The 17,299-nt window shown below is 35.5% G+C and overlaps 1 protein-coding gene across 3 annotated transcripts in view; it reads left to right on the forward strand.

The window, feature by feature from the left end:
- STRN3 (striatin 3) overlaps window positions 1-17,292 on the forward strand; it is a 114,282-nt gene extending 96,990 nt beyond the window's left edge. For 2 of the 3 annotated variants that reach the window (XM_065900595.1, XM_065900605.1), the window contains 8 exons: window positions 517-692; window positions 881-928; window positions 1,229-1,350; window positions 4,902-5,069; window positions 6,299-6,439; window positions 9,786-9,893; window positions 15,470-15,556; window positions 15,639-15,808. In XM_065900595.1, coding sequence (XP_065756667.1) covers window positions 517-692; window positions 881-928; window positions 1,229-1,350; window positions 4,902-5,069; window positions 6,299-6,439; window positions 9,786-9,893; window positions 15,470-15,556; window positions 15,639-15,808 — 1,020 coding nt within the window. Of the gene's footprint in view, window positions 1-516; window positions 693-880; window positions 929-1,228; window positions 1,351-4,901; window positions 5,070-6,298; window positions 6,440-9,785; window positions 9,894-15,469; window positions 15,557-15,638 lie in introns of all 3 variants that reach the window. The other variant, XM_065900586.1, reaches the window with a different exon arrangement.
- The last annotated feature ends 7 nt before the right edge of the window (window positions 17,293-17,299 follow it).

A 17,299-nucleotide genomic window follows, 5' to 3' on the forward strand; every position in this document is an offset into this window, starting at 1 on the left:
AAGGTAAAAAGATTAACCTCTTATCAATATCAATAAAGTGTCTTTAGTTCAGACTTTTGGAAAGTACTTTAACTTGCTGCCTTGAAAAATATCACATGCTGATTTTCTAAATGACAGCTGTATTGTTAATGTTGTACCCTTGGATTTTTAGTAGTAATTTATATAATTTTTATTGTTTTCATGTGAAGTATTGCAGCATGGTAGTTGTTTTGTTTTGTTTTTGTTCTCATTTGATGTTTAATAGGACTTTGGGTTTACCCTGATGATTAGGTAAAACAGATTAAGGGACTCATTTGATCTAAGTATTTGAAAGCTAATGAAATTATTCTTCTTAGTTCTTATTAAATGATAAAGATTTGTTATAAAGTTTTTAAGGTATACTAAATTTCTGCTGGACATTTTATTTTAGCAAAGCAGTTTTGAATATATATTTTAAACACTCCAAAACAAACAAAAATTCCACATGCCTATCAGTTAACTACTTTTACCACTAAATATTGCACTCTTTCTTTTTAGTTGCCTGCCAATAAAGATGCCTTTCGAAAGACATGGAATCCCAAGTATACACTACGTAGCCATTTTGATGGAGTACGGGCATTAACTTTTCATCCTGTAGAACCTGTGCTGGTTACTGCCTCTGAGGACCATACTCTGAAACTATGGAACTTGCAAAAAACAGTTCCTGCCAAAAAGCAAGTATTTTAATGTTAGCCTATTCTTTTTCCTTCCAAATTTGCTAATTATAAATAATTATTATTCTTTATGGTCCCATATCTTTTATGTACTCATTTGATCTTTCCTAATGACCCTTGTATATCAACCAATGATTTACCATTATTTATCTTCTCCCCCCCCAACCCTTTTTTTCCCCTTCTTTTAGGAGTGCCTCTTTAGATGTAGAGCCTATCTACACATTTAGGGCCCACATGTAAGTTTTATTGAATTAGGACTTAATTAACAACCATAGTTATTGTTAACTATTATTTATCAATTGTAAAACCTTATAATTTTCTCATAATGTTTGTTTTATGTTAGGAAAGACATACTGAACAATATTTCATTTGATTAATAATTGTATTAGTGAGAATATAATCAGTACTGTTCAAATGTACATGTTTACCTAAACAGTTTTAGATACCACATAAATTTAGAGAGAGGTTGGGGGGATACAGATATGAGTTTCTTCTTAGGCTTTGTAAGTAATTTCTTTCCTCTTTTCCTATAATAGTGGTCCTGTTCTATCATTAGCTATTAGTTCTAATGGAGAACAGTGTTTTAGTGGTGGTATTGATGCAACTATCCAGTGGTGGAATATGCCTAGTCCTAATGTGGATCCATACGATACATATGGTAAGTAAAAGTCTCAAGATGTCATTTTTTTTTTTTTTTTTTTTTTTTTTTTTTTTTTGTGGTATGCGGGCCTCTCACTGTTGTGGCCTCTCCCGTTGTGGAGCACAGGCTCCGGACGCGCAGGCTCAGCGGCCATGGCTCACGGGCCCAGCCGCTCTGCGGCATGTGGGATCTTCCCGGACCGGGGCACAAACCCGTGTCCCCTGCATCGGCAGGCGGACTCTCAACCACTGCGCCACCAGGGAAGCCTTCAAGATGTCTTTTTTAAAGTGAATGGGGCTGACAAAAATAATCACCTCAAATATTATAAGATTATTTAAATATGTATTAGTCTCTTCATTTAGTCCTTACATTTACTAGTAATGTGCTTTTATTAAAGAGAAAAATTTAAAAATATCATGCCATGAATATTTTAGCCTGCAAGTTGGTACTTCCTCTATGGTGTTCAAAAATTTAAAACTGTATTAATTCAAACATTAATTTCAGTACTAGTTACAGAAAGGAGAATAAAATTTAATATAGGGAATAATTTTTAAAACTTAAATACTTTATGTAGTTCAAAAAATATTTAGTGAGAGACGACAGAAACAAATTAGGGACATAAGGGAATATAAATCTGTCAACTTGAGGGACAAAAAATTCTTAATTAAAAAAAAAAAACTTTTATTCCCAAATGCCACTTTTAGAATCTGGCTAACAAATACCTGCACATGTATTCAAATATATTTACAAGGGCATTGTTTGTAATTATAAAAAATTAAAACAAAATGAATGTTATTAGTATGAGAATGGTTAAATAGTTGTCTACTTAATGGTTGGTTCATTTAAAAAGAATTTAAAGGACTTCCCTGGTGGTCCAGTGTTGAAGACTCTGCACTCCCAATGATGGGGGCCTGGGTTTGATCCCTGGTCAGGGAACTAGATCCCACATGCCACAACTAAGAGTTCACATGCCACAACTAAAGATCCCACTCGCTGCAACGAAGATCCTGTGTGCCGCAACCAGCACAGCCAAATAAATAAGTTAATATTTTTTCAAAAATTTAAGAGCTCTTTGGTCTTTTTATTTAACACACACTTGGTGCCTAAATTTGCCAGATGTCAAGCATACATCAAATAAGAATTAGTCTGATAGAAAAAATTAGACTTTAAACACAAACAAGGGGATGGATAGTTACAAATTGTGGTAAGTGGTGTGAAGATACAGTACTATGAGAGAGAGTAACAGCCAAAGTCTTCTTTAGATATAGTCTAAAATAATCACATTCAAGCCAAAATCTGAAGAACAAAAGTTAACTTTTAGTAAAGAGTTTTAAGCCAGGAAGCAAGTTGGAAATGTAGGGTTTAAAAAGATAACTGGCTGTTGCAAGGAGAATAGATTGGGGGTGGGAAGAGTGGAGAAAGGAATACCAATGTGAAGTTGTAAAGTTGTAACATAGTGATCTGGTAGACTAGGTGAGAGATGATGTTGCCAAGATTAGAGTGGGTAGTAGAGCAGTTGGAGAGAAATAGATTTAAGACATACTGGGGAGATAGGGTAGAACAGACAGAATCTATTGATAAATTGGGTTGAGTGGATATAGTGATGGATGAGTGACTCTTGTTTATTTTTTAACAGCTTTATTGAAGTATAATTCACATATGATAAGATTCACCCTTTTGAAGTGCACAGTTCAGTAGTTTTTACCATATTCACAGGGTTGTGCAGTCATTACCACTATCTAATTCAGAACTTTTTCATTACCACACCTGCATTTTTGACATGAGCAACTGAGTGTACGATGGTAGCATATTGAATGGGAACAGAACAGGTGTGAGAAGATAAAGGATGCTGAGTTTGGGTTTTTATGCATGTTAAGAGATGGCAATATCAAGTAGGTACCATCAGTGCCAAGATGAGAATGGGTGGCATTACATAGGGAGAATGTGTTGTATAGGGTAGGAAGAGAAGGCAAAATCCTGAGGAGCTCTGACATGGCGGGTGGGGTGGCTAGAGCAAGAGCGCCAACCAAAAAAACTAAGAAGGCATGGCCTGTGAGGTAGGAGGGTGTCCAGGAAAATGTGGAATCATGCAAGCATACCATTTTGAGAAGAAATGGTATGCACTTTCAAATGTTGCTTAGAGGTCTAATAATATAAGAATAGGAAGGTTCTTTTTTATAAGTAACAAATAGATGTCCAGGTTTGGGCCAGACAGAGGTTGGATGTTGGGGCTAAGACCAAAAGGTAAAGGGACCTCTGGATGACCTTTCAAGGTACACTCTATGGATGAAAAGTCACTGTGATGAGAAGAAGGGAAGGAAGGAAAGGAGGAAGAAAGGAAGGGAAATGTTATTAAATTTGATAGAATAGACTTTGTGATTGGTGATTTTAGCAAGGGTTGTTTTGGTGTGGTGATGGTATTGGAGTGATTTAGAGAGTAAATGGGAGGTAAGAAAGCACATTTACTCAATATGGTTTTCTATTATTTGGTGGAAGGGTGGTGTAAGGTTTGTTTATTTGGTTGAGAGATTTTGGAGCATATTCGTTTGCTGTGGTAATGATCCCAGGGAGGAGGATAATCTGTGTAGTAGAAAAACTAAACATGAAAGCAAGTTAGTGTGTCGAATGGAATCCAGAATACCTGGTGGAATTAGCCTTTTGAGGGAAGGAGGATAATTCCTTAGTTGTATCTGGAAACACGGAGAAGATGGTTTTAGATACAAGTAGATTTATAGGTTGGGTGACAGAAAGGTAGGGGAAAAGTTTCTATTTCAACGCTGTATTTTCCCAGTGAAGTATGAGAGAGAATCGTTCATGAGTAAGGGAGGTTACGAACTGTGAGTATTGCAGAGATGATGAGAAATATCTGTGGAAAGTGGGAATTTAGTAGAGAAACAGGATTGTAGGACAAATGATGTTCAATGTTATTAGCCCCCATTGTCCATCAGATGTGGATAAGTAAAATGTAGTATATCCATACACTGGAATATTATTTGGCAATAAAAGGAAATGAAGCACTGATACATGCTACAACGTGGATGAACCTTGAAAACATTACGCTAAGTGAAAGAAGTCACAAAAAGCTATTTGTGTAAAATGTCCAGAATATGCAAATTTATAGAAGCAAAGTAGAATAATGGTTACCTAGGGCTGCAGAAAGGCAGAGAGGAAGATTGGGGGGAAATAGCTAACAAGCAATGAAGGTGTCCTAATGTTGATGTGGTGATGATTGCACAACTTGTTGAATATACTAAAAACCATTTAACTGACACTTTAAATTGGTGATTTCTATGGCATGGGAGTTACATCTCCATAATGCTGTTTTTGTTTGGTTTTTTTAAGTGTGTGTTCCTTTTAGAAAATTGCAAAAATATAGGAAAGTATTGGAAAGGGAAATTAAAATAACCCATAACTCCACAACATAGAGATGGCTATGTGTACTTTGGTTTATCTTATTATGACTGTATGTGTAGTCTTTATACTTAATTATGTAGTAAGTTATCTTTATATACAAAAGCATTTTTTTAAAACTTCTTTCAGCTAACTTTTGTTTGTTTCTTTTGTTACAGAGCCAAATGTTCTAGCTGGCACTTTAGTTGCTCATACAGATGCTGTCTGGGGTCTTGCTTATAGTGGCATAAAAAATCAATTACTGTCATGTTCAGCAGATGGCACTGTTAGATTATGGAATCCACAAGAAAAATTGCCGTGTATTTGCACTTACAATGGAGACAAGGGTGAGTAAATTTTGCCTCTTTGAAAAAAGCTAATTTTTTAAAAATTTGGAAGATAAAAAAGACAAAGTAGTTGATTTACTATTTCCTGACTGCTTAAAGAGATAATTGAAAAAACTTATAAAGCTGTGATAATTTTTTTTATTCCTAGTCATTTTTTTTATAAATAAGAAAGGTGCTTTGCAAGTATATCCTGTAGCTCAGTGCTTTTTTTGACCTTTTTCAGGACATGTCCTATGTGAAGAATAGAATTATTTGTATGTGACAGTAGAGTAGACAAACGAGGCTACTTACAGGAACAGCAGGAGGCCCTCCACCAGCTCCATCCAAGTGGCTGCTTACAAAGATTGAAGGGATCACAGTCTCAAGCATACCTATAAACCGCATATGAGCACACTGGTTGAGAAGTCTAGCCATAATCATTGAAATAGTACCCTTAACTGGGAAGTGCAAACTGAGTTACACAAGTAATTTTTTTAAATCATACCTTTTATTTCTACGAAAAATAATTTTTTGTTTTAAAACATTTTAGATGAACATTTATGCTTAATTTTGTTGGGTCTCTAGATACCTTAGTGATTCTACTAATTTTGAATTGCCTAAATAAGCTTTTGAGGTGAAAATTCATTTAGATAATTTGTTTCTTGCTTCATCCAGGTAATTAATTGCTTACTCCAGATTTCACATAGTTGTGCATTGATCTGGACAGTTGAATTTAATATGTTAAAGAGCAAAATTGCTGCTTGGGACACTTTAGGATAGTACTGCATCAGTGCATTCCAGAGTCCAAACCTTCATTTTCACAGATCCAAAAATTTGACTTGTATTAGCTATTTGATAAGGCTTACCAGTCTCAGACAGGTGAACAGTCTCCCAAGACAATGATGTGAGAATGCTATTTTATCATTTTACAGGAAGAAATAAAATTGCAAGTGGGCCAGTAAACTAACCTAGGGTTTTTTTCTCTCAGGAGAAAATGCATAGGAGAACAATAACTTTTGTATATATCTACTCCTACTTTAAGAGCCTTCTAGCTATATTTTTCTTATAATGTTATAAAAACTCCTAATAATTGAGGAAAAGTTACCCATTATATCTTACCATCCTAACATAATTGCTTTTTTTTCATTATTAACATTATTTCAAGAATATTCAAATTCCTTTTTCTTACTAGAAAATCAGAGATTTCTAAATTATTGTGTTCACACTGTGTCTCTTTGTGCTCCTTTCAGAGCATGGAATACCTACATCGGTTGACTTTATAGGCTGTGATCCAGCTCATATGGTGACCTCTTTCAACACTGGTAGTACAGTAATTTATGATTTAGAAACATCACAGTCATTGGTGATGCTTTCATCACAGATAGATTCTGGTAAGTTTTCTGGTAAGGTTGGAACCTTTAAAAGGATTATTTCACAATAGAGGGTAACCTTTCAATTTTTATATTTTGACTGTATTTAGTATGGAAAAATAATTACTTTCACTGTATACTTATTATTTCTGCTGTTTCCTCAAATTATGCTTAAAAGCTTGGGTGAATATGTGGGGACAGAGAAGTGAGTAGAGCAATGTAAAGGTAAAAGAAAGCAAGTGAAATAATTAAATTTTTAATGAAAATACATGTGAAAGTAGAGAAAATATAATGAACCAAATGAAATCATCATCCAGCTCCATTAATTATGTGTAAATGGCCAAGGTTGTAAGTATAGGATGTGGTATGTATTTTACAGTTTATTCAAATAGGGATCCAAATAAGGCCCATGCATTGTGATTGGTTGGTAAGTCTGTCAGGTCTCTTTTCATCTGTAGGTTCCCCCTCCATCTCTTTTATTTCCCTTGCATTTCTTAATTGAAGAAATTAGGTAGTTTGTCCTATAGTTTCCCATAGTTTGGATTTTGCCAGTTACGTCCTTGTGGTATCATTTAATGCGCTCCTCTGTTCATTTTATTTCCTGTAAATTGTTTGTGGATCTAGAGGCTTATTCAAATTCAGGTTCAATGTTTTTATTTGTCTTCATTTTAAAGTTTATAAGTGTTTTTCGCAAGATTATTTCATAGTAATCTGTGAATTTTTTTCAGAAGTAAATATTGTCTGTTTTATCTTTTTCTTATGTTTCCATTCATTGCTTGGGTCCATTAATTCATTAACTGCTGAAAAATTATTTTCTAATTCTGTCATTTCTTCTCCATTATTAGCTAGAATGCTTCTATAAAAAGGAATACCTCTCATCAGTAATTTGGTTACCTGGAGTTAGTAGTTATAAAGGAAAAGCAAGATAAATAATTGCTTTAAAATGATGAGGTACTTCCCTAGCATCCTCCAAAGGTGACCAGTGAGTCTTTTGGGTATTGTTTGGTTTTATTATCATTATAATCTTTCTTGGATATAAATGTATTTTATGTATTTCAGTCTGTTGCAGGTATTATCTTTATTGCTACTCCGATTATTTCATCTTTGGCCAGTGGGAGCTTATTCAGCTTGGCTTCTGAGTCCTCCTTTTGACATGACCCTGTTAGTTGTTGATGGTTTTCTTGCCTTCTGAGATGACAAGGTGTTCTAGGTTCATCTTGTTCACTTTGCACCCCAGATCTGAAATCAGCCATTTCTCTAAGGAGCCATGGTTTCTTTTAGTGGAAAATGGCATTTAGAGACTACAAGATAGGTGCTGTGCTATTGAGTCAGTCCCCATGGCTTTCATGTCTCTTGAGTTGGTCATTGGTTTAGACTTTTTCAGTGGACAGAGCTAGAAGTACATTTTTAATAAAGAAAAAGACTGATAAATTTATACAGATACTTCCAATTCTAATTCAGATTTATCTCATTGATTTCATATCTTTATCTCATTGATTTCATATCTTTATCTCATTTTAACAATGTTGAAACTCTTGGTTCTCAGCAAAATCATCATAATTTCTTGTTTGATTTATCTCACAGTACAGATACAGTCATCTCAGAATAATAATAGCAACACCACCAACAGTATCATTACTAATAATAGGGTATAGTCTACTAGTGTTGGACAGTCTAATTACTGTGCTTTTAAAAGTCACTTGAAGTAGTTCGTTTCTTTGTGCTTATACTGCCGATTGGATATATGGTTAAGTTCATTTAATTTTATGGTTAAGTTTCATTTGTTTGATTTTTCATGACTGCTCTTTTAAAAGTCATTTTATAATTATAGAAAACATTTAAATGGTTCCATGGTCAAATCTCAAACCACATTATACCCAAAGTGTCTTTTCAACCCAAGTCCCCTTCTTCCTCTTACATACATTTTTTTTCAATGTGTTTAAGTTCAGTTAAGAGTTCTTGTATACATGTAGAATAATTGATTTACTTAGTCTAATAAATGTTGACAATATTTTCCCTTTTTTTTTTTTTAATAATTTATCTATTTGGCTGCCTCGGGTCTTAGTTGTGGCACGTGGGCTCTTTCATTGCAGCGCACAGGCTCTTCCTTGCAGCACGCAGGCTTAGTTGCCTCACGGCATGTGGTATCTTAGTTCCCTGACCAGGGATCGAACCCATGTCCCCTGCATTGGGAGGCGGATTCTTAACCACTGGACCACCAGGGAAGTCCCTTCCCATTTGTTTTGATCTCTCTCTTTTTTTTTCCTCATCACTAATCTAATCAAAAATTAAGAACTTGGTAGTAAAGAAAAGATCTCATTCCTAAGAACATTAATTCCAGTTCTCTGTTTTTTTGTCAGTGTGGGTGGGATGTGGGTGGTTCTTACAAACATCTAATTATCACTTATGAATTTTTTTCTTTATTAATTGCCTCCAGTTCTTTTATGGGCTATTTATTAAAAGCAATGATTTGTGGGTCTTTTAAAAATTCTAAACCACCTATATTGACAGTCTAAATTAAAATACTTCAAACTTTGGGGCTTCCCTGGTGGTGCAGTGGTTGAGAGTCCGCCTGCCAATGCAGGGGACACTGGTTCGTGCCCCGGTCCGGGAAGATCCCACATGCCGCAGAGCGGCTGGGCCCATGAGCCATGGCCGCTGAGCCTGCGTGTCCGGATCCTGTGCTCCGCAGCGGCAGAGGCCACAACAGTGAGAGGCCTGCGTACCGCAAAAAAAAACAATAAATAAAATAATAAAATACTTCTAACTTTTTTCTAAACTTGAGCCTAGTACTATCCATTTATATTATAGGGCATGCTAGCTTACACATATTGTAAGAAATTGTATCTCTCTAGAGCTCTAGTTCTACTTCTTAGACTTTTTGTTTTATGTATAAAAGCTTTAGTTGTTAGTGATTCTTATTTTTTGGTAAGACTAAAAAGGCCATTATTTAACTTCTGATTGAAGTATTTGTTTTTTTTTTTTAATTGAAATATAGTTGACGGACAGTATTAAGTCAGGTGTACTACATATTATTTGACATTTGCATACATTATGAAATGATCACCACAATAAATCTAATAACCATCTTTCCTCGTACAAATTTATTGAAATATTATCGACCATATTCCTTATGCTGTATATTACATCACCATGGCTTATTTATTTTATAACTGGAGGTTTCTCCCTCATAATCCCCTTTACCTCTTCCCCTGCCACTCCCTCCCCTCCCCTCTGGTAACCACCTATTTCTTTTCTGTGTCTGTGAACCTGTTTTTATTTTATATTGTCTTGTTTGTACTTTTTTTAGATTTCACATTACATTGATGGTTTGAATTTTGGTGTATTATTATTCTTTATTTTTCAGGTTTACAATCCAGTAATCACATTAATAGAGTAGTAAGTCATCCCACACTTCCTGTTACAATAACTGCTCATGAAGATAGACACATCAAATTTTTTGACAATAAAACGGGTAAGTAGGTTATCTTATTTTCTATATAAGATATTGACTTCTTGGCTTCAAAATTGCCAAGTTAAACTGATTTAACTCAAATTTTTGCTTTACTTAATGTAGCACACTTATAATATGTTAATTTTTATCCTTAAGTATATATAATACCTTGCTTACCTCTTATGATTTCTTCATTTCATGACAGTTATAAACCCTTTCATTTGAATTTTTTTTCTTTATATTCTGTTGTGAATTAGTATAGCAGAAAAGATCTCTTTCTAGTATTTGGCATTTCAGATATGTCCTTAAAATTATTTCTCAGTGGATGAAATGATGATACAGTGTCAATTGTTTATTGTCATCTTTCCTCTATTTCTTTTTTTTTTTTTTTAATTAATCAATTTATTTTTTTGCGGTACGCGGGCCTCTCACTGTTGTGGCCTCTCCCATTGCGGAGCACAGGCTCCGGACGCACAGGCTCACGGGCCCAGCCACTCCACGGCATGTGGGATCTTCCCGGACCGGGGCACGAACCCGTGTCCCCTGCATTGGCAGGCAGACTCTCAGCCACTGCGCCACCAGGGAAGCCCTCCTCTATTTCTTGTTGTAAGGAAAACATACCAATTATATAGAAGTCAAATCAAATTTTAATTTGGCCATAGAATTGTTTGTTTAAGGGCCTCTGTCTCATCTGTCATTACCTAGAATACTACATAAAGTACTGTTTGCTCTCTTTCAGGAAAAGTCTGATAGCTAAGAGAGGCTTCTTTGAGGAGCTAAAATGATTAGAGGGATATTGAAGTACTTCAAATAAGAAACTTAAATGTTAATTGCAACATTTTTGCAGGACAACAAATTATCAAGCAAGACAGCAAATTAGAACTAAGATTTCTCTTTGAAGGTTGTATAGGACATGGTCATAATTTTTAGTCTTTACAGTCTTACATAAATATCTTTGCTCAAATAACACTTCATGGACAGAGGTTCCTTTTAACTCAGTAGGACAAGTTGAGAAGAGAATGGATATTCACAGGTCTATATATTGCACAGGAAAGAAGATTCATATTCATGTGAATGTTCTCAGTTAACACCTTATCAAATCAATTCTTTAAACATTTTTATGAAGCCTAAACATCTTCCACTGCTGCAAGAACAAAGAGATAATTTCCTTTACTGTATTTCTAAAAAGATTCCTTTCATTAATTATTGAAGATTTATATTTGTAAGGGGAGGTTCAGGAATTTTAGTAGTTATATTAAAAGCAAAAAGTGAGTCTCTAGAGCTGTTTTAGTGGCAGAAATCAGAAATAAGGAGCCTATAGCCTTTTAAATTGTTTACAAATTCTACCAATTAATTCTTGGTGTTAACCAGCTAGTACCTTATTTGTAATGTGAAGATAATTGAAGCAACAGGCTCTAAACAATGGAAAATCTCTCTCTCTCATTTTCTGTCTCTCATACACACAGATACACACACATACAACACTTGAGTTAAATTAAACTGTAAATTGAGTTGAGATATATTGTTTTAAAGTCTTTTTTGAAAAGTGGTAATTTATTTAAATGTAATAAACTAGGATATCCCGATAACTGGTGTTGATGGTTAGCTAAGTTGTTAATAGTAGGGTATTATTCTATCAAATTAATAGTAAATTTCTTGAAATTTTTTAAAAAATAAATTTATTTATTTATTTATTGCTGTGTTGGGTCTTTGTTGCTGCGCGGGCTTTCTCTAGTTGCGGCAAGCGGGGGCTACTCTTTGTTGCGGTGCGTGGGCTTCTCATCGCGGTGGCTTCTGTTGTTGCAGAGCACGGGCTCTAGGGCGCACAGGCTTCAGTAGTTGTGGCACGCAGGTTCAGCAGTTGTGGCTCGTGGACTCTAGAGCGCAGGCTCAGTAGTTGTGGCGCACGGGCTTAGTTGCTCCGTGGCACATGGGATCTTCCCAGACCAGGGCTCAAACCCATGTCCCCTGCATTGGCAGGCAGATTCTTAACCACTGTGCCACCAGGGAAGCCCTTGAATTTTTTTTTTATCTGAAACATAGAAATTGATAGTATGAATGGACTCAGTAAGTATTTAGATTTTAACAATAAAAGTATATTTAGTATTTCGCACTGCACTGGCTACTATCGTGTAAGATGTTTCTGCTTTCTGAGGGCTTATTGTCTGGGGAAAATAGTGTGTGTGGGTGTGCACACGCTCATACATGCACACACTCAATGCGTAATGCAGTAGGATAAAGGAGTCTTCATAGAGTGAAGGTTTGAGTGTTTCCTTGAAAGAATGGTAAGGTGTTTGTTTGTTTGTTTTTAAGTGAAGAAAATAGGAAATTCCATATAAGGGTATATTTTGAGTAGAGGCACAGCAGTGGGAACTTGGGCTGGAACAGAAGTTTCTTATAGGCAAAACCAGAGACGTAAGTTTGGAAAAGGAAAGCAGAAACTATTGAGGTGAACTTTTCAGAGCCAGGCTAAGAATAATGGATCTTTGTTTACACTATGCACTATGAAAACCACTTGAATATTTGAGCAGGGGTTTGCAATATTGGTTTAGAAAGAGTATTCAAGTCACACTATATGGTAGACCCTTGACTTTAGAGAATTTAAAACTTTCAATTTGTACTGTTTGTTCCAGAGAGATCTTCAGGGCTCATGATTTTTAAAATTTTGGTAGAGGGACAAATAGGAATTGCATATGTGCTGTGCTCAAGAGACTTGGCTAGTGGGTGAATCTGGGAGAAGGTGTAGTACAAGTGAGGGATGTGGAGGACTTGGAAGAAGAGGGTCTGAATTGCTTATGGACTCATTCATTCAGCAAAGTTTATTATGAGTATCTGCCATATCCTCAGCACACTTCTCCATGCTTGGTGAACAAAAATAAAATATCTTGTCCTCTTAAATCTTACAGACAAGCGGTATATTGCTTTCTGTAAGTGAAACACTGTTTCATTTGATTTACATATACTAACATATTTGCTCTTCTAATAGCTCCGTAAGGTAGATATAGCACTATTATCTTCATTTTATAGTTGAAATAAAGGATCAAAAGAAGTTATTTGTTCAGTGTTACAAAACAGAGAAAATTACAGGTTTGGGATTCAAACCCCCATGCAGTTTGCTTCCAGAGTCCACTATTTTTTTTATTAGTCTGTTTCTTCTCCATTTCATAGATTATCCCAAATAATAAGATTATCTTAAGTCAAAGAGCTTAAGGTGCCGGGGAAGAGAGAACTGGTGACTGCATGTGTCCTCTGTTTCCTCAGTTATAGGAAGAAAGAATTAATCTTGGTGGGGGAAGAAGGGTGGTAGCAGAGCCATGGGGCAAAGGTAAATTTGGTTAAATGTGAGAAGCTGCATGTATATGCTGCTGAAGGAGGGGTCCTAGTTGTTGGGAGGGGTCAGAAGCTTTGTGACTTCTGTGGTCACTAGTAGAAACCCAGCATCCAGCTTGGTTCAGCATTGCACCTCTCTGTAAATGGTCCAATCTGAAGGTCACTCACATTCTGAAGTGACTTCATGACTATGTAGAGGAAGGTTGATTCTAAACTGACTACATATCATAGTGAGGGTTAGTTTAGTGCACAGGCAGGAAAGCTGAAGTTAAACTTGGAAAATTATAGCACCCTTAAAGAAATGGGTAAATCTCCTATTTGGTTGAAAGAATTCTTTGGTTTAAGACATGTTAAATATAGGAGATGTAGGATCATTCTCAGGAGAGAAATCAGAACGAGATCTATGAATTAAGAGTCACCATCACAGAGCTGATATTTTAAGGGAAGCTGATGATGCTTAGTAGTTAACCCCCTAATGTTTTGAGGCCAGCCATTTCATACTCTGGGTTTTTTTTTTTAATAGGACTATTCAGAGGAATGGATTCTAGAACTGATAGGTGAATTATGTTGGACTAATAGTATGTTGAATGATTTTTCTGTTTCTCAGGATAGTAGAGAAAAGTCGTTAAAATTACTGTTAATCTTAGTATTGATGAAAAACAGACAAATGTGGTTGAAATGACAGGAGACTAATTTTGTCCTTAATTGATAATTGTTTAGTATTGCCAGAAAATGGCAGACTTACGTTTTTCAGAGTAACTTTTTGCACATTTGATTATGTTGTGGTTTTGTATTCAGGTTAAGGGCTATAGCCCCATGGCAAATAACAAAAGTAGGTCTATTTCAAGTCTCAGTGTGGAATGTCATCAGGGGACAAGGAGCATGGCAAACGACTGTAAATAGAATTCTGGAGAAAGACCTCCATCTCTCATTAGGAGAAGCCCAGGCATTTGAGTAATAAATATTCATTGCTGAATGAAAGGGGAGGAAATTTTTTAAGTTAGTGGTACTTGCTGTTTTATTCCTTTCTTGGATGAATCAATTTATGATTTTGCTTTCCAACCATCAGAACATGTATTGCCAATGCAGAGGCTGATGCCCTTGTATTTGTGCAACGCAACTTTGTATTCACAACTTGTTTTTTAATTTCAATTCACTGTTGAATCCATTTGCTTGCCAAATCTTAATGAAGATATTCACTAAATTATGTTTTCCAGAATAGTGCTTTTGCTACTATCTGGGGAAATCCAGAGTAATTTCTGTGATGTACTCCCACCCTTCTCCCCTTTCTTGTTTCTAATGTATTAAATGATTGACATTTCAGAAGATAAATGTTGCTACTAGAATCTTTAGAAAGGAATATATTCCCTGGTGATTTATTTATCATTAACCCTGTATATACAATAATTTTTACATCTCTGAATGAGAAGGATTCTATTTGCATTTTAATTCCCCTTTACATGATACATGATCTTAAGCTTTTTTTTTTGCGGTATGCGGGCCTCTCACTGCTGTGGCCTCTCCCGTTGTGGAGCACAGGCTCCGGACGCGCAGGCTTCAGATGCACAGGCTCAGCAGCCATGGCTCACGGGCCCAGCCGCTCCGCGGCATGTGGGATCCTCCCAGACCAGGGCACGAACCCATGTCCCCTGCATCAGCAGGCGGACTCTCAACCACTGCGCCACCAGGGAAGCCCAATCTTAAGCTTTTGATGCAACCCTATAGTCATTATGGTTTTCACTATCATATACTGTCAGATTCATATCACACAGATGTCTTTAGGAGTTGCTGGGAAACTTCTGCATTAGAATTAAAATTGTCTTTAGAATATTATTATAGTGGATGAACCTTGAAAACATTATACTAAGTGACAGAAGGCAGACACAAAATGCCACGTGTTATTGTATGATTTCATTTGTATGAAGCATTCAGAATAGGCCAGTCCATAGAGAAAGCAGATTAGTGGTTACCGGGGACTTGGGGAGGAATGGGGAGTGACTGCTTAGTGGGTACAGGGTTTCCTTTTGCAGAGGTGAAAATGTTCTGAACTAGATAATGGTGATTTGCACATTATTATGAATGTTCTAAAAGCCACTGAATTGTACCCTCTTAAATGTTTAAAATGGTAAATTTTGTGTTAAATGTATTTTATCACAATAAAAAATATTGCTGTGGTGAAATTTTATGTCGGTATTGTATTTTGGTTTCTGATCGCTCAAGTTAGTAACTATTTAAAAACTTAATCTTCTCTGTTATGTTTTATTTAGGTAAAATGATCCATTCTATGGTAGCTCATTTGGATGCTGTTACAAGTCTAGCAGTAGATCCTAATGGAATCTACTTGATGTCTGGAAGTAAGTCTGAACTTCCTGTACTGCCCACAAATTGTATAATAGAACTGTTACTCAGTAACATTTTTCATTTATTCTTTTACAGGCCATGACTGTTCTATTAGATTGTGGAATTTGGACAGCAAGACATGTGTGCAAGAAATAACAGCACATAGGAAAAAATTAGATGAATCAATTTATGATGTTGCTTTCCATCCATCAAAAGCATATATTGCTAGTGCGGGGGCTGATGCCCTTGCCAAAGTATTTGTGTGAATCAACAAAAACTCATCATAACAACAGATTCGCTTTGACACAGAGGGTCTGCATCACTGCCATCAAAAATATTACTGATATGACACTACATGTGATCTGCCTGATGAAGGCTATATTTGGGGCAGGCATAAATTGGTGGAAATCACATCTTAACATCAGGCTCATTAATTTAATTGTAATTACTGTATTTCATGGGACAAAAAAAGGACTCCATTATTTGTGGCCTGTACTGGATATGAACTGAGCGTATGTCTGTCTTTTAGGTATCTTCAAGCCAGTGTGGAGTCTGATCTTACAAAAAGACTTTTATTTTGGACTCTGTGTGCTGCCTTAGGGTTAGGAATGTGGTGCTCTTGTTGGGGGGAAGTGAGCTCCAAGAGTAGCTTTTTTTCATCTCTTAGTGATCTTCTGTTTATCAGTTGAATGCCACAGATACCCTTTTAAACTTATTTTGCTTTAAAAAAAATAAAAAAGAAAATTTAACTTAAAATATTTTAGCATTAGTTGCACAAAATGTTTGGATAAAATTCTAGTTTTTATAAGTCTTTTTATATATTTAGCCTGTCACAACAGTGCTCAAGATTGTATTGACGTTTTTCTGCATTATACAACCCTGAAACACAGAAATCTCACTGACCCGCTGCCGTGTAAGCACACTCTTTCCTTCTTTTGCGTAGTACAGCTCAGCTAAGTCTTTCCATAAAGATGCTAAATCACCTTCAACATCACATAACTGTCTTCTTAAACCAAGGACTATTAAGTGTATTAAAATGAAACGGTGGGGTTTAGTACTCCAAATGAACTCTTAAAAAAGAAAAAAAAAAACTAATCTTGGCATCCTATCACTATGTGATATTTTGTACATCTTACTGTATTTACAAGTTTATTTATCAAGGATTATCCATCTTGCTAATAGCCTATTATTTATTTCACTTTTTGTTGGTCTTTATATCCTTTTATTAATGTGCTAAAGGAACCTGTATATCTATTTTGGAACTCTTTGAATAGTCTAAAATAGACTAAAAATGGAGTATTTTATAGTTTAAGTTACAAACCAAGGTGACTCCCCCCAGTTACATATCTTGGTTTACCATGATTCCAGAGAAAACTATCTTGTTTTAAAATATTTGGAGTAAAATTTTATTTGCATTACAAATAGGATACAAAAATAGTTGAATCAGGATACAGAAATCTGCTGTGTTTGGACTAGTTATCCCTGTTTTATTTTTTCAGATGTGCTTAATTTTATGGTGTAACTAAAGATTTTGTTTGTGTAATGCATGATTAAGACAATAAAGTATTTTTTCTAGTCTTCCAAAAAACTTTTCTGATCAGTTTGCGAGTTTTGATGAGTTTTGTAAGGTTTTTGTTTTACAAACTATGAATCAGCAAATTTTTAAGATTGTACCACATAGCGAACGTACAGCTGTTGAAAAATAATGTATATAAAATGCATATAATAAATATTAAATTGTGTACCTGTATGTTACT

Source organism: Phocoena phocoena, chromosome 2 (assembly GCF_963924675.1).
Source record: "Phocoena phocoena chromosome 2, mPhoPho1.1, whole genome shotgun sequence".
In the NCBI taxonomy this organism is placed as follows: Eukaryota; Metazoa; Chordata; class Mammalia; order Artiodactyla; family Phocoenidae; genus Phocoena; species Phocoena phocoena.